The 23,341-nt window shown below is 36.9% G+C and overlaps 1 protein-coding gene across 4 annotated transcripts in view; it reads right to left on the bottom strand.

Annotated features, from left to right (window-relative positions):
* The window catches only part of LOC127418323 (rap guanine nucleotide exchange factor 2-like), a 185,681-nt gene extending 162,578 nt beyond the window's left edge, over positions 1-23,103 (bottom strand). For all 4 annotated transcript variants that reach the window (XM_051658872.1, XM_051658875.1, XM_051658874.1 and 1 more), the window contains exon 1: positions 22,523-23,103. In XM_051658872.1, the coding sequence (XP_051514832.1) occupies positions 22,523-22,591 (69 nt within the window). In that variant the 5' untranslated portion in view covers positions 22,592-23,103. The remainder of the gene's footprint in view (positions 1-22,522) is intronic.
* Positions 23,104-23,341: the final 238 nt, after the last annotated feature.

The raw sequence follows: 23,341 nt of genomic DNA, 5'->3' as shown, positions 1-23,341 counted from the left end.
TCATTTAGCAAAAATGTTGCCATGGTCACGTAATGTTCATTAGACCAGGCTGCATTTATGTTTATCTTTCTTCAAAAACAGTATTAACAAAATAAAACATTTCAGCCAGTGACGATTCTAAAATTTGGTTGATATGACATGAAATAAACAAACAGAATTTTGACAAGCTTTTCTTTTCATATTACCAATGCAATAAAACACCACACAAGCGTGAAGAACAATTTTGCCTGTAATACCCATGCTTAATTCTGAAAGGTCCCTGCAGTAACTGACCCATATAAAAATGTGAGCTGACTTTATTAATAATGTTACTGTCTTAGCTACAGGAACGTCACATTCACTAACACTAGTCTAATTTTCATGCTTCCAATTGAACACATCCTAGGGGAGTAACTAACTACTCAACATGACAGCATAATTACAGTGATGCTGATTATTTGTGACAAGCAATGATTGAATTTAACAGGGGTCCACTGTATAAGACCACACTCGTTCAATGACACAAAGCGTTAGGGGCCCTTGTGAGGAGGGGTGCCTCCTGATGAATGGCTGGCCTCTTTCCTTTTTAATACAAACACATGCCACTCTCATAAGCATAATGCTAAACTGACACTGACACACATTTTAAAAGCTATCCATATAGATATCACTGGTGATTATGCTAATGAACAATGTGCTCTCCACAAAATCACAGGGTGAGTTGTGGACACATTTACACAGTGGCGGGCCGTGCATTAAAAGTCTAGGCCTTCAGTGTGATTCATGCCATTAAGAAAACAGTATCACAATGAATAAGACACGCTATGCCTTTAGGCATCATACATTATGTCGCAGCTAACTAATAATACCAATTGACATTTTAAAAACACGTCCACGCACAAAAGCCAGAACTTGAAACAACACTTAATGCTCAAGCAAGCCTAATTTTAACTGCAGCATGACTGTTTTGTGAAATGAAAGTCTCCTGAACAGACATTCAAAAATCATAATTTTTCATATTAATCTATCAAGAAGGTCTATAATACCTGGAAAAATCTATCTAATAATATTTACTTAAATTTTGCTTGCAATAAATTTCATTTCGTCAAGGTACACGGTTATGCTGCGTTCCATTCAAGTTGGATGTGGGATATTCCTACTTGATATCTCCGACCATAAATGCATTCCATTCCCTGATATTCAGAAGATGATGTTTAAGAAAACAAAACTGCAACGCTCCCGTTAGCTTAGCAGGGGTTTGACTCTCATTAGAGAGGTCTCCTAGCAACCCAACTGATAAACAATGCTGCAGCGCTAGCATTTGTGCTTCAGATGTACGATTATCAAAAGAGGTTATAATGTTTTATACACCCGTTTCTGCAAGCATTTGATAAAAAAGCTTTAATATCATTTTTATCGATATTACTTAATAAAGTGAATGTTTATCACTTTGCATATCTCCCTGAGTGTCAACATGTTTGTGTGACATCATGCCCCTGCATCTCGTTGAGAATTTCTGCACGAGCCTATAAGTTGTAATTCTGACTTCAAGATGCATTCCACTGCACTTTTCCTAGTAGGAAGTTGTAAAATCCGACTTTGAGTTGAATGGAACGCAGCACTACTTTTCAAAACTTGATCCGACCCTGAATGCTCCAGCAGCCTAATTTACACTTAGAAAACTCCTGAACCAAAAAAAAAATAAAAATAAAAAAACAAACAAAAAAAAACAACACTAACCATATCGAGTTAAAACTCACTATTTCTAAACCTGCAACATTGTTTTCTGTCTATGTGGTCATAAATGAAATTACCCGTCAAACATCATAATGTCTCTAGCGCTTGATTTTACCTCTACTGCACTTTTTTCCTACACTGTTTACAGGGTTCACAAGGTCCTTGAAGTGCTAAAGCCCAAAATATACTTCGATTCTGACGCGAACGCTCAGCGTCTGCATAGTTGAACGCCAGCCTGCACGCTATGACTGTTATAGACACCGTATATATTTCACTTCAGGAGTTTATACCAATGAAGATGTTTTTATATTCCTTCAGACTCAAGTTATACAAATGCAGGTATCTCTTGATCTCCTCACACACGTGCTCTTGATGTGCAAATCCACTCTTGTGGTTTTTATCAAATATGAGATCCACGCACTCCACTTTTATTGAATAATGTGTCAGTCTTCAACATCCTTTCTGTTCTTTTGTCAGATAAAAAGTATAAAGAAATATTCATTTTAATCACAAATAGCACGGATGAGCTAAAAAAATAAATAAATAGACTTATCTCTCATTAATAAATGAAACTGTGCAAGTCTGTGAGATGCACGTTGAACTCTTAAAGTGACAGTAGGCCAACCATTTTGGCTAGTGCTTGTTATACAAATTAATGTAAACTCAATGTTATTACATGTAAAATGGTCACATTATTTCAAACATTGACAGCTCATTTCATTATTATATATACAGTACAATTTCATTATATAATATTAACTGATAGAATGTAGAATTTTTATATTTAAAAAAGTTAAGATGTGATTATAATAATGATGACAAACAACATATTAAAAAAATGAATATACACTTTCACATACTTTTTCAGGTTCTGTTCAGTTCTATTGCTTATTTTGCACCTGATCAGCTTCAATGTAGCACACTATTTTTGAATGCTTATTTGTTTGTGCTCTTATCTTACAGAGGAAGGTATATGAGACATTCTTATTATTTCAACTTTGAGCATTTATATTGTGTATTAAATAACTTTATTTTGATGAGAAATGATACAGTGCATTTTGCACAAACATTTAAAAAAAATAAACACAATTTTCTGCCATACTTTGTCATTTAACTGTTATTATTTTGAATTGCAATTATATCGAATCGTGAACCTCAAATCATACATCGAACCGAATCGTGAGATTAATAAGCTTCTTCATTTACTGAAGAACTGACAAGATGTCAAGCTGATCTGAACGTTGTCATCGCACTCAGCTGCATATCATCACAAACGCTGATTGTAATCCAAAGCAGTGTTGGGCAAGCTAATCAAAAATGTAGCTAGCTAAGCTAACAACTACTCAACAAAAAGTTAGTTAAGCCAAGCTAAAAGCTACACCTCATTAGCTTGCTACATTTAAGCTACTTCAATTTTTTTTCAACCAGAGCATTGTCATAAACAAAGCATCTAATATACTAATCACATGTTTATCTAAGCCATGGTACAGTATGGTGCAATATAAAATGTTTGTGCATGTAAAAAAAAAAATTGATATTTATACACGCTACCTATACAAACCCATGTGGTCAAAATGAAAAATCACTACTTTTACATTTTATTTTTCATATTTATACTACCCCATACAAACCCATGTCCATTTTGAACATCATTTCCTTTGCACATTCCAGTATAAAAACTCACATATACGATTCATCTTATCCTGTAATTCTGTGTCTAGCTGTTGTATTTCTGTATGTACTGGAAGATTCTGTTCAGAAGCCCATCTGCCCATCTGGGTGTCACAATGTGATATCTGATGGTATCGGACGGTAATACCATGGTACTTTGAGATACAATTACCATATTTATGTACTATTCTGTATTTAGGACTACATGGTGCTTCAAAGTACATTAAAGAATACCATGGTACTATCATGGTAATTTAATATATGATTACCATATTAATTTACTGTGCAACTGAATTTAAATAGTGCTTCAAGGTAATTCATAGAATACCATGGTATTACTATGGTACATTACTCTAAGATTAACTTATTCATACTCCATTGTCTTAACATGGTGCCCCCAGGTAATGGTGCGTGTGCAAAAAACATGGTAATGCCATGGTACTTTTTTATGTGTTTTCGTGTAGGCTACTAAATGTTTTGATACACTTTTGGTGGTAAAATGTCTTTACCTGCAGTACTGTTCACAAGCTGCACACGAGTTTAACTTAATAAAGGCCTTATTCATCACTAGCAAACGATAGGACACATTTGCAGGTTTTGTTTCCATTGATTGTAGATCCACTGCAACCAGCATTATCTTTATTTTCCATATTTTAAAATATTCTGTGAGCGTTTCAGCAAGCGAGCTCACGCACCAAATGATTCAGCAGTGCGTGCGTGAGCTTTCCGAGTCATTCAGACTGAATCGCGAACCCATTCAGACTGCTTTGCTATCACGTTTGACCAATTCATTGTAAAGAACCGACTCAAATGAGCAATTCATTTGTGTCTGTATTGTGTATTGTGATTCATTTCTTAACACCGGAGTGATTTATGATGTAGTGGTGTAGCTTTTGTCAAAGCTATGCCGCTCCCTATTCAAAAATATAGCTTTGCTAATGAAAAGCTACTTGATTTAAAAACTAGCAAAGCTACCGCCTCACTACTCAGAAATGTAGTTAAGCTAATAGCGTCGCTATTTGTAGTGCCCATCTCTAATCAAAAGTGATTTTGTCACCAAACGATTTTCCTGCCTTTCTCTCAGACACTAAAATGACGAATGAAATCAGAAAGTGAAAGCACAACAGTCTGTTTTTTTAAACATTATTTCTTTACTCACTGAAAGCTGCATATGGGCATACGCGTTCTACGGCAAGCATCGAAGGGATAAACGGGATCACGCACTTACACAAGGCAAAGTTACTCAATTGGAATAAAGTGATTTAGGATGTGATTAATTTTTTTATGCTCACACAGTACTCATGTTGTTATTTCGGTGAGCTCCATGTGACAGAGAATCAGAGAGAGAGAGTTGCGGTGAGTTGTTATATCGGTCACCCCTCCACCGTTCTTATCCGGCAAGCGCGTCAAACCTCCGACTGAAAAGAGTGAGATCTCAGTGTGTGACCCTCGGCCAAAACAGAGTTGTTTTGAGTCTCTTAGTGTGACACCGGCTTAACTGAACTGCCTGATTTAAGTGTCAGGAGCCTTAACAAGCTTTAAGTTGGAAATGGCGGAAGTCAGTTTTACTAAAAAGAATCCAACTGCACTGGTCACTGCACTGCACTGTATGTTGTGTTGTAGATTCAAAAGAACTGTTTCATAGGAGTCATTGGTTTGGGAACTGGACTACACTGAACACACTGTATGTTGTGCACAAGATCCAAAAGAACGGGCTCATTAGAGTTATTAATTCAAGAATTAGACAACACTGGATGTGCTGTGTGTTTCACACTAGGGCTGTGCAATATGGTCAAAAAAGTCATATTGCAATTTTTGGATAGATATTGCGATTAGGGGTGGGAGATTTGACCAAAATCTTATATCAAGATATGAATAATTTTATAACTCGATAATGATACATACCTGTATCACAATTTTTTATTATTATTTTTCAAATGGGTCACGTGACTCATGTATGTTTTGTGGTCTTCACCGCGAGTGATCCCGCTCTGCGCTTTCCTATCTCTGTAGCGAAGATATCAGGAAGCCTGCTGCACTCATGTGAAACACAGATGCGTGTGTCAGATAAGCAAATTTAGTGCTCATGAAGCACTGATCACAAGATGAATGACACTGAATTTGCTGAATATTATTTTCAGTGCCTGAAAAACACTGTCTATATCTCTACAATTATCTCAGTCTCACTGCCCGCTGATAATTATGCACATGCCACACACATAGATACAGTATTTAAACATTGCGATATACACAATATAGCAAAATCCACAATATATTTTGTCATAACATCCAGCCCTAATTGCGATTGTGATTTTGAAATTGTGATTTTGCCAAATGTTTTTCCTTATTCACAAATTTAACTTCCAATAAATGCATTTCAGTGTGGAGAAAACATTTCAGGACGGAAAAATTGTCGTTGTATAAATGATAAAGTCAGTTAGGCTAGGCCTATTTGTTTGTGCCTTTTTGTTTTTCACTTCTGCTCTCAGACAGATCCCTTTTTTGTGCACTGCAATCTGGTGAATTAAACATCACAGAATTAAGAGTAAAAAAATAAATTAAAAAAATTCCAGCTTTCTGTGATTTACAAATTACACATGCTCATATTGCAATTTTAGAGCAATTCATTGCATAGCCCTATTTCACACTAATTAGTGGGGCAGTGCTGTAGCTGAACTGCGCTGAGTATTTTAGTACCGTGCTCCGTTTGCTTCAGTAGAAAAATGCACATTCAAGAACCTTTAACTAAAGCGAAAGTCATGAAAACTATATGATTACGGCAATTTATTGTACTCCCAAATAAATTAATTGAAATTTTGCAATATATGTATAAAATCATAGCCACTCACAAGAGATGAAGACTCCAGTCATAGCAGTAACCTTATAAAAGCAGTTTTATTCTAGATTTTTATTCTAGTCCCCCTCAAATTGGCACCAGGCCATGGGGGCCATTCTGTTTGCCTTGCGAACAGCTGAAGCTACTGCTTTAAACAATCAGTGAGCCTTTATAACTTAACCACATGCCATAAACAGGGATTTATCAGCTAGTTCGTGAAAGATGTACTTGCGACTTAATAGCTTTGTAGTACAATAAAACAGAATGTTTCTGAAATATTTGCAGTGGACCAAGCCACTGTATGGATAATTATGATCTGCTATTGTAAATAAAATCTGGGTTATATTCACAAAGCACAGGTCTGTGACGGGGCCAACATGAGGGTTTTCCTGTTGTTCAGTTCCTAACCTAGTTCAAATCCTTCTACAGATCAGATACAAACCGGCCAGCGAAGACAGGCTTAAGCTAATTGGTTTTATTAGGCACAGGAGATTAGGACTAAAATAGTAAAATAGCTGCACAATAGTGCTTAGTGTGACAGGGCAAAGCTTAACAAACAAGATTTGCTACCACAGTTTAGAGTCACAACATCTTTAGTGCAAAAAAAAAAAAAAAAAATTAGGATCCATACAAGCAGGGTGCTATCTAATATTCAAAAAAGAGAATCCATCCATCTATAGACTATCTGTGAAAGCCACCTTTCTGTCCTCATATAAAGATGGATGGTGTAAAAACATGCAAGAGAACAGAACTTCATTTAGAATGATGACTTTCACTGAAAACCCTAATAAGTTGATTCTACTCAATTGAATGAATAAACTTGGTCCTTCCACTGAATTGAATAATGGCATCTCCAAAACTTATGTAATCAAGTTCACTTGACTTGGTGTTGTGATGTAGAAGGAACTTAACTATCTATGTTAAGGTAACTAGATGCAAGTAGACTTAACTCCGATTTGCTACTTAAAAAGGGCTTTTCACACTGCGCTTAACCCCAGGTTATCTTCATTCTAAACCCCACTTTTAACCTCGGGTAAAGCAATGTTTCACGCTTGTAATTTTGAAAGGGGGTTAGCACCGCTTTTTACCCGGTGTTATAAAACCCTGCTCCAGAACAGGGTTAGTGCCACACTTGCGAGGTAAACCCCATGTTGTGGTGCCAAAGGTATACAGTGTGAAACGATGCAGTGTTGGAATGTTTCAAATTTGTTTAGCAACAGACAACCAATCATAAATAGCTGCAGTACTTACCTCATTAAATATTCATCTGGTTTGTACCATGGCTAAACTTTCCCGTGCTGTTTACCTTCTCCGTCTGAGGGAAACTGGTAAAGTGTTGAACAGTGGTGGCAAACGCGGTAACTTAAATGATGAAGAGATGGTATTCTGTGTTTTCGTGGCATATTTCAGAAGATGAAAGGCAAACTGAGATGATTTGCTTGCCGACATTTCACAGAAAAGCAGAGATGCATTCGTCCGATCATTGTTATTGACACCGCAAATAAGCACGTTAACCCAGGGTTTACAAATGTACAGTGTGAAACATCAGAACATGGATACCTATAATTAATTATTAATCCAGAGTAAAGTATGAACAGTGTGAAACAGGAAACTGGATAAACCAGGATTCAGTTTACCGGGGGTTTAGAATAAGTGTGAAAAGCCCTAATGTTTTTGTTTCAACTTAATTTGAATTGAATAGACTCAAATTTAGGTCATACAATAACACAGCTTAACAATGAAGCTTAAAACTGATTGTAGTTCAAACAGTAAATGAAGATATTTCTCCACAGAAATGCATACGTGTTTGTACTTCAGTTGCACATGCTCAAGAATTACTGAGATAGTGTTAACAGAGTCCGAATTGACCAAAGGGGACACAGATCACCCTGATGGTGACCATCACACAAAACAACTTTTTGCAACAAAACAACACAAATAATTCTACAAAAATGCTAAAACCTCTATGAATTCTCAATAACAATTATTTCAATGGCCCCATAAATTCCCTTTGACCAAGGAAACATAACTAAATAATTCAAGCGCAAGGCCTTGTGAGTGTTCCCTATAGCCTCAATTCTGTACTCAATAGTTTGAGTTATTAACACTTAAAATCTTAAGTCTATGGATTTTTAAGAAAAATAAGTTCAAGAAAACGTTTGATTTATGAGTCAATAACGTGACATTTCAAGTAATGTTTAATTAAGACAACATGATTTTTCCAGTAATGACAACATTAGGGTTTACAGTGCTCAAAATTCTCATCTTAAGTTTTGTAAAAAAATCAAATAAGCTGCAGAGCTGGCAGTAAAACAGATAAGAAGCCATATTTGATCTGGTGTACTACAACTTAGACCATCATAAAAAAAAACACTTAATGATAAGATGAGACTACATACTAAATACTAAGCCTAACTGCTAAATACTATATCATACAAAATCAGCCAAATACATACAATTAAACATATCTTAAGAGAAGATTCAAAACCTGCTAAATTTTTTATTCACTAATTATAGAACACACTATTAGTCAAAAGCATACTTAACTGAATTTAAAAACCTTTTAATCAAAAAGGTTATAATGCTTTGATGCATGAAATTAGTTTTGTAGGCATATAAATTGTGCCTTCATATGAATAACGTTACAAAATATTTTATTTATTGATTGCTTTTAATGGATGAAGTGGACCGAATAGCAAAGAAAAAGCAATCAACGAGAGTCCAGTGAGAGTCCAGCATACATGGGAACTGCTTAGGGATGGGTGGCTTTGTTAAAGATAAAATATAAGATAGATTTTAATTTAAGATTTTATGGTCATAACTTCGCTGTAATTCATTCATCTGTGTTATTATACTAGTTGTGTGACTACACTATTATTCTAAAATGTGGAAAATTGTAACAATAAAGAATGAGCAGGTGTGTCCAATCTTTTGATGGGTAGTGTATTTAGGTTCAGCACTTTCTATTACAAGTCAGATAAAATATTACAGCATCACATTATATCTGTAACAATAAAGAATGAGAAGGTGTGTCCAATCTTTTGACTGGTAGTGAACGTATGTTCAGCACTTTCTATTACACGTCAGATAAAATATTACAGCATCACATTATAACTCAATTCATAGTATGAAGTGATATCATGATAATGTAATGAGTAACTCTTGCCCTCAAGAAGAGTAGATTGAGGAAAATTGCTTCCCATTAGAGAAAATCAAAGGTCCTGTGTCATCCAGGGTCAATGTCTGTTTGGATCCTGTGACATCACAGAAGACTGAAAATAATATCCAAATTGCATTGTCAAGCATACAACCATAAACAAAGTGCACTCTTTTGCTGATATTTGTGTTACTGGTCCCAGGTCAAACACAACTAGTAGGCAAATTAATCTGAATCTGAAATATATAATGAAAGCCAGGACCATGGTTACCAGGGAAACCTTGACTCTGGTGCAGGGAATCCACCCAGAGGTTCAGCCCAGGATAACACTCACCCGAGGGACAACACAGCTCTTCCAGTCCCGTGAAAGTGTAGGGTACAAAAGGCAAACTGTCAGAAATTCCAGTGAAAAAGAATTAGACTAGTCTGGATTAGAAAGCATTAAAAATGGAGTGTTATTTTTAGTTCTTGGCTGCTTAGTTCATGAAAGGACACCTTAAAACGTGACTAGCCACATTGCAGTCTAGGCCATAGTGAAAGAAAATCAATTGAGTCAATTGAGATACTTGAGATGGTTAACCAATTGAGACCACCCAACACTTAATAATAATTATCAGTTCAGATAAGGAAAAAGTGCCATTACATTTATTACTACAATGATACAAAACAACTTAAACACTTTTAGACATTATAATTGTTTGGAATGGATACAGTAAGTACCAAATTATTACACATCAAACTGAAAGATAGACCAGACTTTCAAACAGTACAGACTCTTTCAAACAGTAGTGAGCTATAGGCAACATTTTAAAGCAAGACTGTTCTGATATGGGCAAGAGAACGAGACATCGGTCTGGGCTGAGACTGAGAAATGCTTTTTAGGGTGTGTTCACACTTGGCAGGTTTGGTTCGATTAAAATGAACTCTGGTGCGATTGCTCTGATAGTGCAGATCATTTGAATAAGTGTGAACGCTGCCATCCGAACCTTGGTGTGCACCAAACAAGCGGACCGAGACCGCCTGAATAGTGGGTCTCGGTCCGCTTCCAAACGAACTCTGGTGCGGTTCGATTGATATATGAACGCAACATGGACCAAAGATGTCGAAACGGATCAAAAACAGGAATTAATTTGCCTAATACCGACCTCAAGCATACCTGGTTCTTCTCATCATAGGAGCTATGTTGCCCATTACATTTCGGTACAGGCGTCGGAAACGCCGTCAGCCGTCCTTGCAGCATATCTTCGTTTGTGTGTGCAACGGAGGAATTACTGGCACTGTTTTGACTCCTTTACACATTTTATTAGCTCTTCTGTTCTCAGCTGGTAAAAATACCACCATATATACATATATAAATATAACGAGCGCATTTCGCCCAGCAGCCAGCATTGTTTTGGATGTTCGGAAAGTTCCGTCGCAAAATATACGTCATAAAAGCTGTCCAAACAGGTTGTGACTTTTTCCTGATGCCTTTTGTGTTGTATCATTAGGTTCGGTGTTAAAAATGCCAGTGTGAACGCTAAGCGAACCAGGACTATATGTATCATTTTCTTTTTTTGGTCCAGACCAAGAGAACCAAACTACAAGTGTGCGCACACCCTTAGACCACGGCATCAACTGGCCTAAATTCGTGCCATCATAAATCCAATGCTGAACCTCATAAACATGATAACATAAGTTTCTATGGACCCCTTCAGAGCACAAGGGAATATGACCTCATGACGAGAGCTTTCTATCTGGAGAAGTGCCATTGTTCATGATAGAGTGGAATACAATCCTGAGCTCATGTGTCTGAGCGCTCCTTCTCTAGCCAAACGGACTAGCCACAAACACAGACAGAGGGGAAAAACACAATTAAAAGCGCTAAAGTGTAATCATAAAATGTGTGCCACTAGGTTGATTTCACAAAACCTGTCAAAATGTCCATGTCATATTTCAGCCCGAAACATCTCATGACAACTCGCATACAATTTGTACGAACTTCAAATCGATAAAATACAGCCATCAAAATTTAGCTAGCCTCTATCCAACACTTTATTTCAGCATTCCTTAAACTATGGGTCGAGACCCAAATTGGGTCGCATAGCCATACATGTTGTGTCGTGACATACAGTCAAAGTCAGAAGTTTACATATCCTTAGGTTGAAGTCATTAAAACTGATTTTTTAAGCTCTCCACAGATTTCATATTAGCAAACTATAGTTTTGGCAAGTCGTTTAGAACATCTACTTTGCGCATGACACAAGTAATTTGTCCAACAACTGTTTACAGACAGATTGTTCCACTTTTAATTGACAATGACTGGGACATGTTTTTATGAGACTCCCAAATAATTTGAACAGAAACTAGAAAAACATACAGCAGACTGGATATCGAGTTTGTGGACACTGGCCTACATACTGAATGAACAAAGCCTTTTTAAACAATCCTCAGCCCACTGCAGGTAATCAGGTAATTAATCAGCTAATGCTTTGGTCTACATTCACATATGCTAGTGGTAAGGCACAGGAGGGATTACTATTGGTTAAAGGTAGCTTTAAACACTGATCTCAGACCAGTTATGTAGTTTCTCCCCAAATACAGGATTTAATTGAGGGAACTAGTCCCAGATTAGTTGCAATCAGGCAACTTCTACCCAGAACAGAGCCACTATTTCAATAAATGTATTGCACCAGAACAATTAAAGAAATCTGTCTTATTGTTTTTTTCTTCTTTCTTCCCATTAGACAGAATATCTGAGGCTCCTCTGTTGCTCTTTGTCAGAGAGATGAATTCAGATTCAGTGCTTACATTTCTGCAGCCTTGACATTATGTAAATTAATAGGTTAAGGATAGGCTGTCTTGGCTCTTTGTTCATCAAACTGCTATGGCCGATTATACAAACCATGGAATAAAACAATGCATGACCACCACTGCACTGAGCATTACGTAGATCGCTATCATACCACAGTGAAGGATGCAACGCTTTGGCTCTGACCGTTCCACTGTTTTGTTCCTAGAAATCTATAAAAAAAAAAAATAAAAAAAATTTAATCTAATTTTTTTTTTCTTCATTTTGTTCTTTTTGCTAGTTCCAAGATTGCATAGTTACAGTTGAAGTCAGCAGTTTACATACACTCATTTTTTAACCACTCCACAGATTTCATATTATCAAACTACACTTTGTGCATGACACAAGTAATTTTTCCAACAACTGTTTACAGATAGATTGTTTCACATTTAATTAACTATATCACAATTCCAGTGGGTCAGAAGTTTACATACACTAAGGTAACTCAGTGCCTCTTTGCTTGACATCATGGGAAAATCAAAAGAAATCAGCCAAGACCTCAGACCTCATTGGGAGTAATTTCCAAAGCCTGAAGGTACCATGTTCATCTGTACAAACAATAATACGCAAGTTTAAACACCATGGGACCACGCATCCATCATACCACTCAGGAAGGTGAAGCATTCTGTCTCCTAGAGATGAATGTAGTTTGGTGCGAAAAGTGAAAATCAATTCCAAAACAACAGCAAAGGTCCTTGTGAAGATGCTGGAGAAAACAGGTAGACAAGTATCTATATCCACAGTAAAACGAGTCTAATATCGACATAACCTAAAAGGCTGCTTAGGAAAGAAGCCACTGCTCTAAAAGTGCCATAAAAAAAGCCAGATTACAGTTTGCAAGTGCACATGGTGAGAAAGATTTTACTTTTTGGATAAATGTCCTCTGGTCTGGTGAAACAAAAATTGAACTGTTTGGCCATAAAGACTCGTTATGTTTGGAGGAGAAAGAGGGTGAGGCTTGTAAGCCGAAGAACACCATCCCAACCGTGAAGCATGTTGGTGGCAGAATCATGTTGTGGGGGTGCTTTGCTGCAGGAGGGTCTGGTGCACTTCACAAAATAGATGGCATCATGAGGAAGAAAAATTATGTGGATATATTAAAGCAACATCTCAAGACATCAGTCAGGAAGTTAAAGCTTGGTCACAAATGGGTCTTCCAAATGGACAATGACCCCAAGCATACCTCCAAAGTTGTTGCAAAATGGCTTAAGGACAACAAAGTCAAGGTATTGGAGTGGCCATCACAAAGCCACGACTTCAATACGACAGAAAATTTGTGGGCAGAACTGAAAAGTGTGCGAGCAAGGAGGCCTACAAACCTGAATCAGTTACACCAGTTCTGTCTGGAGGAATGGGCCAAAATTCCAGCAACTTAATGTGAGAAGCTTGTAGAAGGCTACCCAAAACATCTGACCCAAGTTAAACAATTTAAAGGCAATGCTACCAAATACTAACAAAGTGTATGTAAACTTCTGACTCACTGGGAATGTGATGAAAGAAATAAAAGCTGAAACAAATCATACTTTCTACTATTATTCTGACATTTCACATTCTTAAAATAAAGTAGTGATCCTAACTGACCCAAGACAGGGAATGTTTTCTACGATTAAATGTCAGGAATTGTGAAAAACTGAGTTTAAATGTATTTGGCTAAGGCATATATAAACTTCTGATTTCAACTGTATAAGTTGTAACAAAGTCATGCAGACACAATTATTTGTATAGTGAAGTCATTCAAGGGCATAGCAGCCATGGGGGACATGGGGGACACGTCCGCCGCACTCTTTAAAAAGATGATTTTCGTCCCCAGCACTTTTCCAAGCTAAACCCATACCGAGTCCAAATGGTGAATATGTTTTCAGTATTCTTTGCGTTTTGTTACTTTGGGCTGATTAAGCGACCACCCAGCCCATCACAGGTGAGTTTCATGAGCCGAAACAACCCTTACTAACAGGTCGTCATTCAGAAAGTCTACTCAACGCGGCTCCGTTCATTTCTACCAAGTTGCTTTCAACAATGTTCATTTATCCATGTTTTTTTTATTGGCATTGATGTTGTTCTAAATTAATAATCTAGAGATGAGGAACACACAAACAAGTGTTATTTATTGGCAAATCGTTCTTGATTGGAGCATTACATGAAATACACTGCAGAAACAAAAAACAATGGACAATCCTTCTTTTAAGCACACATTGTAAGTGGACTTAATATCAGCACAAGTCTTCATTAAGTTATGCTTTTTACATTGTGAGTTAATCGTTTGATCGTTTTTGTCAATTTAATCAGATCACTAGATCTGTGTTAAATATGTAAATCTATTTTTAATATCAGCTCCTGTTTTTTAACTATTTTGGTGTGCAGTTGACAAACTGTAAGAAAAAAGAGAACTGCTGTGTTCTTAGAACACTTAGGCATTTTACTGAAGTGAATAGATATATAGACACTTTTTATATATGAATATGTACGAACGTGTAACAATAGCCTAGTTTCCATACACTTTTCGCGCTATTTTGTTATCGACAAAGTGAAAATGTGTAAAAAAAAAAAAAAAAAAGTTTAATTCAAATGGCCTTTTATCAATAAAAATGGTGTGTGTGATGACGTCATGCCTAAAAAAACACTCTGTCGCATAAGTTTTGGTTTATCGCAAAAGAAAGCTGCCCTTAAGCCGTTTCCATACAGAAATGTGTGTTTATCGCTAATCGTGTACCTTTCGCCTCCCAGATGTCCCTAATTTTTTTTCCTCTGAAGTTTTGGTAAAATGGAGAGTGTATTGAGACAATTCATAGAAATTTGCCAGCTTACTGTTATTTTAATTTCACTAATAAATGCAATCAGAAGACGAGGAATTACAATCAAAAGGGAACAGTTGCCCTTCTGATAGGACTGTAATATTGGTCCTGATGTTGCACCTATTGCAGGTTGTTCCCGGTTCCAACCCAAAAGCGAATCGTCATGGCCCTGTTCAAGCTGGCAACCTGCACTAAGTAGTGGGGGAAACTTTCAGTCTTAGTATAAGGACCATCCATTGATGTGTATATGCTGTGTGCACAGCTATTAAAGAAACATTGATGCAGTGTAATATCAGGGTTTACATATATGATACATTCCTGATATTCAATAGGCTATTTTGAACAATCATCTAATCTAAAGAAATCATCGCCATCACAACTGCATTATTTCCCTCATATTTGTCCAGCAACTTTTAACTGAACAACTGAACTTGATTGTCATCTAAAATTAATTTTAGCGTCATAATTCAAATTACATTTTCTGAAGAAGCTCAGCAAATGCGATCTGAGGTAAAGAGGGTTAGATTTCAAATATTTAAAAGTTTTAAAAGGTTCAAAAGCTTTCTGAAAGTGAACTCAGCATTGGACAAATAGTTCTGATAGTTTATAGTCTTGAAAAAAGTGTAGAATATTCTGAGCATATCATTCAGTGATTGCTTCGTCTACAGAACAGGGTAAGACTAATTTAAGTTGGTGTAAAGAAAAGGCATGTATATAGGTCTAAAATATATTTTGTTTGTTTGTTAATTAATTATTTTTTTATTTATTTAATGCTTTATCTGTTTGGTAATTTATTTAATTTAAAACAGGGAAATTTGCCAGCATTTTTTTCAAAAGTAAGCCAAACAATAATTTTACAGAATTGAGCGTTCCAAAAAAGCACACTGATGCTTTTCTCCTAGTATTGTGTATTTAGTTTTAATTTAAAACATCTTTGTGCATACAAATGATATGTTTTTTTGTATTGTGGGCTAATTCCATGACTGCCGTCTATTGATCGACCACGATCATGTTCCCGCTTAGCTAGAGGGGTTCAGTAAAAAAAAAAAATTTTTTGTTTTTTTTTGGCTTACTCTGAGTTTGTGTAGGAGTTGGTGTTTTGCTGGGAGCCGGATGTTTGCTGGATTCCATCTCTAAGATAACGTTAGCTAGTGTTGCAGTTTGTCGCTGTTGAATAGCGGAAGAGAAGCACTGTGGCAAGGCTCTCGGGAGCACGCATAAACGTTACATCCTTTGGATTATCCCGGCAAAAGCGACCCGCTCCCTTCGCATGAAAATCAGTCTACAGGCTTTAATAGGCAACCTAGGAAGTCCGGGAAGGGATCATTTTTTAAGTTGCGTTACAGCCGTTCAACACATTGGCAAAAAAAGGACAAATATTACATGAAACTTTTTACATATTGCACCTTTAAGTATGAAGAATTTAGGAATATTATTATTGGCAAGCTCCACTAATGAAAGCATGTCAGTGTATCGTGGTTGTAAGAAGCTAGATCATGCTTCAGAGATTCATTTTTGCTGTAACTTCAGAGCAAGAGGTTTCATCCATTGAGGGAGATTACTGAGACAGAGAGATTCTAACAAATGGATCAGAGCAGAGAAACAGTGCATCAGATCAAAGTGAGGATGAGCTCTCCTCTGACACAAGTGATCAAAAGAACTACGGGAAGGGACGTGGGCTGCCAACCACTATACTGTTGCCCTACTTTGCCCTGCTTAAGTTATTTAAATCTTCCCTCTCACTCTACGATAGCATTCATATTCAGTCATGAGCCTGTTTCCCTCTTGTTGTGACTTGATTTTGTATAAAGTGTGCTGCAAATAGGGAACCTGTTCTATTTTATCAGAATCTGTTTTATTAAAAAAAAAAAAAAAAAAAACAATGGGATTGAATGATTTTTATGTTTGTCTGCGTTCTTCCGCTGACACAGACCAAATATTGTGCTTCACTGGCAGCTCTGTGCTCCTATTGAATATATAGTGCCACTGCAAAAGACATAATGCCTTATTAAAATTGTGAGCTTGCAGTCTAAATGTGACATCTTTGTGAATCTTTCTACTGCGTTGTCCTTACTGGTTGCACGCAATGACAACTATTCAGTGAAACAAGTGACATCGATTCTCAAACTGCTTGTTCATTTTAATTCTAGAAAATTTTGTCACAACTCGATTTTATTGCGTTCTGTTAATTCAAATTTGTAATATGAAAGTTTTGCAAAATGGAAGTTTTGTAGTCCCATTTGAATACTTTTTGTGGTGTTAATGCAACATATACTAATGGAAACTAAAATAAATTAAGTTGAACCAACATAAGAAAATTAATTAAATAAACCTTAGTAAATCGAGTTTGATGAATTAATGAAGCTGAATTAAAACTAGTATAGTATATAAATTTGACCTAATCCAACTTAATCATGTCGGCTCAATAAAACTGACTTAATCTAAATGAAAGTCATTAAATTACTTGTAAAAAAAAAATAAAAAATACAAAAAAAGAAAATACAAAAAATTCAATTAACAACAGAATGACTGTGAATGGACTCTTTTGAGCAAGTTCTTTTTAATAAAATGGTCAAAATGACTCACAAATCAATCTTGAATTAGTTCGCTGTTTGAATCAGAGTCACTTAGACACTTGTTCAGAGCGGTTCTTCAATTAATCGCAGAACTGCAAGCAAGTCAAACAAATTTACAATTTGTAAATTGTAAATTGGTATGTCTCATCACTGTCATGACTGCTGTGTTGCTCGAAACTGCACCCAAGACTTTCACGTACTGTTGCACTTGTGCATATGGTTGTGTGACAATAAAAGTGATTTGAAAGTGATTTGATTTTGATTTGAAGTCATTAATTTCAGCATGTCCTGAAATGAACCTGTTAGTGGAATAGTTATGAAATTGGAAACTCTTACTGGAATCAGAATAGTTAAATTCCTTACAATTTCCATCCATATTTGGAGAGCAAAATTATTTTGAACAACACTAAAGTAGTAACCCCTAAACATGCAAACATTTTTTTTTACATCATATCTATATTCTACAAGCACCACTTGCGATGCTGGAAATTAAACAAAGGCTATATTTTCTGCGGTCTCCTGAGAATAGTTTCTCTTATAAGAAAGTTGCGACAGTCTCTCAGTGATGTGACTGTAGCTTGTGTGAAGCACCTTTTATATTTGTCAGTAAAATAAGCATGTGATGAGCACTTAAGGTTCCAGAGGTGCATTCAAATATTGCATTCCACCTCATTGGGTGCGCTTATTAGATTCACTTACCGACAGGCAAATGGAAACACAGTCAAATACTGTTAGTGCAGCAACAACTGGAATAGAATGCCCTAAAATGATTTTATTGCCTTACTTCATCATAGTGAAATTCCCACTTAAGTCATTAATTAGTCATTAAGCCATCTTTTGCATCTAATTAACAAATGAATCTTGTGGTTGGCCAACTTTAGAGTAGGCCACCCATCGTTTGGAAAAAGACCAATATGTTTTTTGGACTAGAAGGTACGAAGTAGAACTGAGTGATATCAAATAGTCACAAAATATTTGTGATGATTTTGCTGTACATATAAAATTAAGCAACATTGTGAATACTATGATGATTTAAAAAAAAAAATGTGGTCATTACATTTCCCAAGTTCTTTTTTTTTAGTTTTGCGATCCTTCTGTCTTGGGACTCGCAAGTACGAGAGTGTTAAGCAAATGTTTTAATTATAATCTCTTAAATAGTAAGTAGCAAAATGCCATTAAGAATTGGTAAATTCTATTTATTTCTATGAATCGGTTCAAACTGTTCTGTTTCAATTAGTTAATTTGTAAGTGTCATTCTCAATCACAAATTTGGTGGGTGTTTTTTTTTTTTTTTAATGAAATCATTAAATATTCTCCCTTAAATTAATGTTGTGAAAAACAGCGTGGAATATTTTTAACTAGATTTTTACTGTTTTAAAACATTTTGAATGTATTTGACTACAATGGCTGTTTGGTTGAGAGAGAAAAAAAGATTTGCCCTATTAAGACATTTCAGAGAAAATACATAAACATCTAAAGGATTTGCCCAGTACTAGTGCAATATAACCATATTGACAATCAGCCTTCCACGGGCCATTTTGGCAGTATGTTTAAAGATAATATTGTCTAAGTCAAAGACGGAGGAGAAGAAAGATGTGGCACATGTTCTGGTATTAACACGGCAGTTGTCATCATTTGTTTATGTTCCCCAGCTGGTCAGTCTATTCTCTCAATGTAAACTGAGATGGCAGACGTCACTGAAACCATTCTTTGTTCACACAGGCTTATGTATGTACAGTATGTGTCCGAAGCACTTCTGTCAAAGCAATGACTCCCATTCATAACATGTGACTCCACTTGACTGAATGAATGGGACAAGACCAGAGAATGCAGAAATGCAGTAACAGTAAAACAAGTTCTGAGGCCAAGAACAGCAGTTCTTACTGTAAATAGCTGAAATGTAGCATTGATTACAAAAAACATGAGGAGCAACACAGTGAGAAAAAGGACACAGAATTGTATTTTTTTTTTTTTTTTTTTAAGAATTCCTAAGACACCTGCAGCTCAATGGCAAGGCATTTGTGTGAGTAAACAAAGCAGCTTCATATTAATGCAGGAGGATTTTTTTTTTTTTAAAGCAAACAAGAAAAAGGGATTTCTTAAGCCTTGTCAGGCTCTGACGGTCCTCTGATGCGCTTCCTCTTTCTGTGAAAGAAAGGAAGTTGTCGGAAGGAAACCATCAGTCCAGGATGACCACCTTGTTATAGTATTTTTGTGGGCATCATAAAAGCTGTAGCCAGACATTGTCTCTTGACGCCAATAGATATATTTAGCTCACTCATTACCAGATATCCAAGATCTGGCTCTTAGGAACAATAAGAGATGTGGCCTTTTGCTCTTTGATCTTCTAACTCAAAAAGGTCAAAGCACAAAGTGCCATCAGCCTATTTATATCCTTCTTGACCCGTGCGTACCCATCTGCCATTGAAAATAGTGTCCCAAAGTCTGTACAAGCCACACCATTCCCCCAAATCACCTATTCCAACTGGGTGACGTTTAGCCCCATTAAGATGTCCAGTCCTGCACCATCCATCAGCTTTGTGTTAATGCACTAAGGTTGTTGTCGTTGAGCCATAATGAGCTTCAAGCTCCATTAGAAAAGCCTGCGTCATTCCCTAAACAGGAGTCTTCTTTACACATTGTGTCTTTATGGCTCCTTTTAGCCCACATGAACTGACCGTGATTACATCATGCATTTCGCATGATTTAGGGGTTACATTACCTTGATTAGATCATAAATTCCACTATATCGTATAAATTTTGCAGCTAGTGACTCTTTCAATCGTGTGCTTCAAGCCTTTCAAGGAATAGTTCACCCAAAAATGAAAATTCTCTCATCATTTGCTCACCCTCATGCCATCCTTACTTCTGCAGAACACAAATTAAGATTTTTAGAAGAATCTCTCAGCTCTGTAGGTCCTCACAATGCAAGTGAATGGTGACCAAAACTTTGAAGCTCCAAAAAGCACATAAAGGTAGCATAAAAGTAATCTATAAGACTCCAGTGGTTTAGTCCATGTCTGCTGAAGCGATCAAATCAGTTTTGGGTGGGAACAGACCAAAACATAAGTCCCTTTTCACTGTACAGCTTGCCACTGCGGTCTCTAGGAACGATCATGATTTCAAGCTCGATTCCTCTTCCTAGTGCTTGACGCATGCGCAGAGCGCTAGATGACACTAGGAATGGTGATCGAGTTTGAAAGGAATTATAAGTTGGTCCGTTCTCACCAAAAACCAATAAGATCACTTCAGAAGACACGGGTTAAACCACTGGAGTTTTATACTGTCTTTATGTGCTTTTTGGAGCTTCAAAGTTTTGGTCACCATTCACTTGCACTGTATTGACCTACAGAACTGAGATATTCTTCTTAAAATCTACATTTGTGTTCTGCAGAAGAAAGAAATTCATACACATCTGAGATGGCAGGAGGGTGAGTAAATGATGAGAGAATTTTCATTTTTGGGTGAACTATCCCTTTAAATGCTCCATCACTCAATAGGAACAGACCTGGAATATCACGTAATCTTTAGGAAATGCAGCTGCATACAATTCTTAGTCTTGCTGTTGCATTTGCTAATGAATACCATACTGGCCCTCAAATGTGTCTATTGTCTGCAATGGTTAAATCAGGTACAAACCACTGGGTGCAAGAACAGATGCGAGTATACCCAGTGTACAAAATCAGATCTATCAAGGAATAAAAGCTTTCACAATCGGTTTGTTATGTCTTATGGCTCAACTAGCAAGTATTTATAATGTACGTATTGTATAAAACGGGAACTATGTGATTTCAAGGATGCATAATGTGAATCAAGCCTGCTAGTTGTCTTTCTAAATGCATACCCAGTGTATAAAAACAATGCACTCAAAGGTTCATATACTGATCTGCCTTGGTTGTTTTTCGACAAAACACGCCAAATAAATATGAGAAACACTGTAATCTATGAAAGTAGAAGAAATGCGGGCAAAATCGAATGAACCAGATGTGTAAAGAAGAAGAATGGCATCGCCTCTATTATGTCTGACAAAGCAGCCTGTCGCCTCAAGTGCCCGACACATTATTTAATTAATATCGATTATTTTTCTTTAGCTTCACCCAAACCATCGCAAACGATGTAAATGGTTTAAAAAGAAATAACATCAATTGCAAATGTATTTTGACCTGAACAAACATCTTCAGTCTTGCTGAAAGCAAATTACCCAACAAACACGGAACGTTTTCCTAATGTTAGCGTTTGGTTCCCACTGAGTTATTTTGGGGGAACCAAACATTATATGAACATTCGCTTTGTTTTACGTTTTATTTGTATAACCATAAACTAACCTTTCCAGAACGTTCTTGGACACACAATATGTTTTAGCTGGGGTAAGAAATACTGTTTTTTGGTCGCCGGTTGAGCTAAAAGGGTGGAGACTATTCAAAGGGTAATGTCACCACTATGTCCTTCAGAACATGTCAATATTTTGCTCAAATATAATATGAATAAACGCCACTCTGTCTCACACTGAAAGCATTGTTGTAATTCATGTTAAACTTGCATACACAAAGCTGAGCCGTCATGGCTTGTGTTGCTGCTAAAGACTTTTTACAGTTTATACAGTTGGCTGCATCAGTAAAGACCACATTCATTACAAAACGCATGTGTCAGAATTATAAAAGCATTTTAAGCAGAGTAAGGTGTGTGAACATGCAACTGTTTACATATTGACTATGCATGTGAATTCATATCACTGCATTTTAATAGATTATTAGCCTTATCTTATGCAGATGATGAATGACTAACGAGGCAAAACAGTTACACACTGTTTACTATGCAACAATATATAGACGAACATGTATCAAGCCTGCCCGTGCTACTAAGAGCAGAGACGCAGCCATCACTGTAACATACATAACAGCCAGCAGTGTGCATAATAAATGATTTAAAAGACAGTCTTCTGACCTGTTGCGTCCTCTCTGACGGAGCCACCATCACCGCCTGCCGAAAACTGCTGTCCACATAGGACGCCATGGTTTTGAAAAGTTCAATAATCCGAAGCGAATCTCAGAAGTGGCTTTAAAACTGTACAAAAACACTCGTTTTATATGGGTGCAGCCGCAGAAGATAGAGCCTCTGTCCCCAGGCCACAGCCTGAGCCCGGAGCTTTCTTAATGTCCCTGGTCCCAGTCTTACAACAGCAGACAGTCTGCTTTCCTGTTCCAGCCGCTGAGGTTACAGCAACGAGTTGACAGCCGATTTTTGTGTTAACGAAACGGTTCTGCAGGGAAGCGGTAGGTTTCTGTTTTACGCAGACGCGAGCATTTTTCAGCATTCCGTTTGTGCCTTGCTCGCTATTCCTTCTTCTTCAGTTTTCCATCTTAAAATAATAATGCAAATCGTACGCTGGCTGACTGTCCATTTTAAGCCATGTGCAAGCCAGCGGAGGGTCAAAGACAGCGTTTATAAATAGTGTTTTCGCCTCTAAACGCGACGGATGGTGCGCCGTCTGGGCTCGCTGTTGTATGCCACCACCATGGTGACCGACCGCCTCAAGAGGGTTCATGGGCGAGTCCATTCAGCACAATAATGCGCCATAGCCTAGTGCTTTGTCACCATCCACTGGACGAAAGCTAAATTACAATATTTTACTGAGTGTCAGTTAAATGAAAATTCTCTCATTATTTACTCACCCACATGCCATCCCAGATGTGCATGAGTTTATTTCTTCTGCAGAAAGAGTAATATCTCAGCTCTGTAGGTCCATACAATGCAAGAGAATGG

The sequence above is a fragment of the Myxocyprinus asiaticus genome, chromosome 27, assembly GCF_019703515.2.
Source record: "Myxocyprinus asiaticus isolate MX2 ecotype Aquarium Trade chromosome 27, UBuf_Myxa_2, whole genome shotgun sequence".
In the NCBI taxonomy this organism is placed as follows: domain Eukaryota; kingdom Metazoa; phylum Chordata; class Actinopteri; order Cypriniformes; family Catostomidae; genus Myxocyprinus; species Myxocyprinus asiaticus.
Note: the sequence above shows the minus strand (reverse complement) of the source record. Positions and strands in the feature narration are given on the sequence as shown.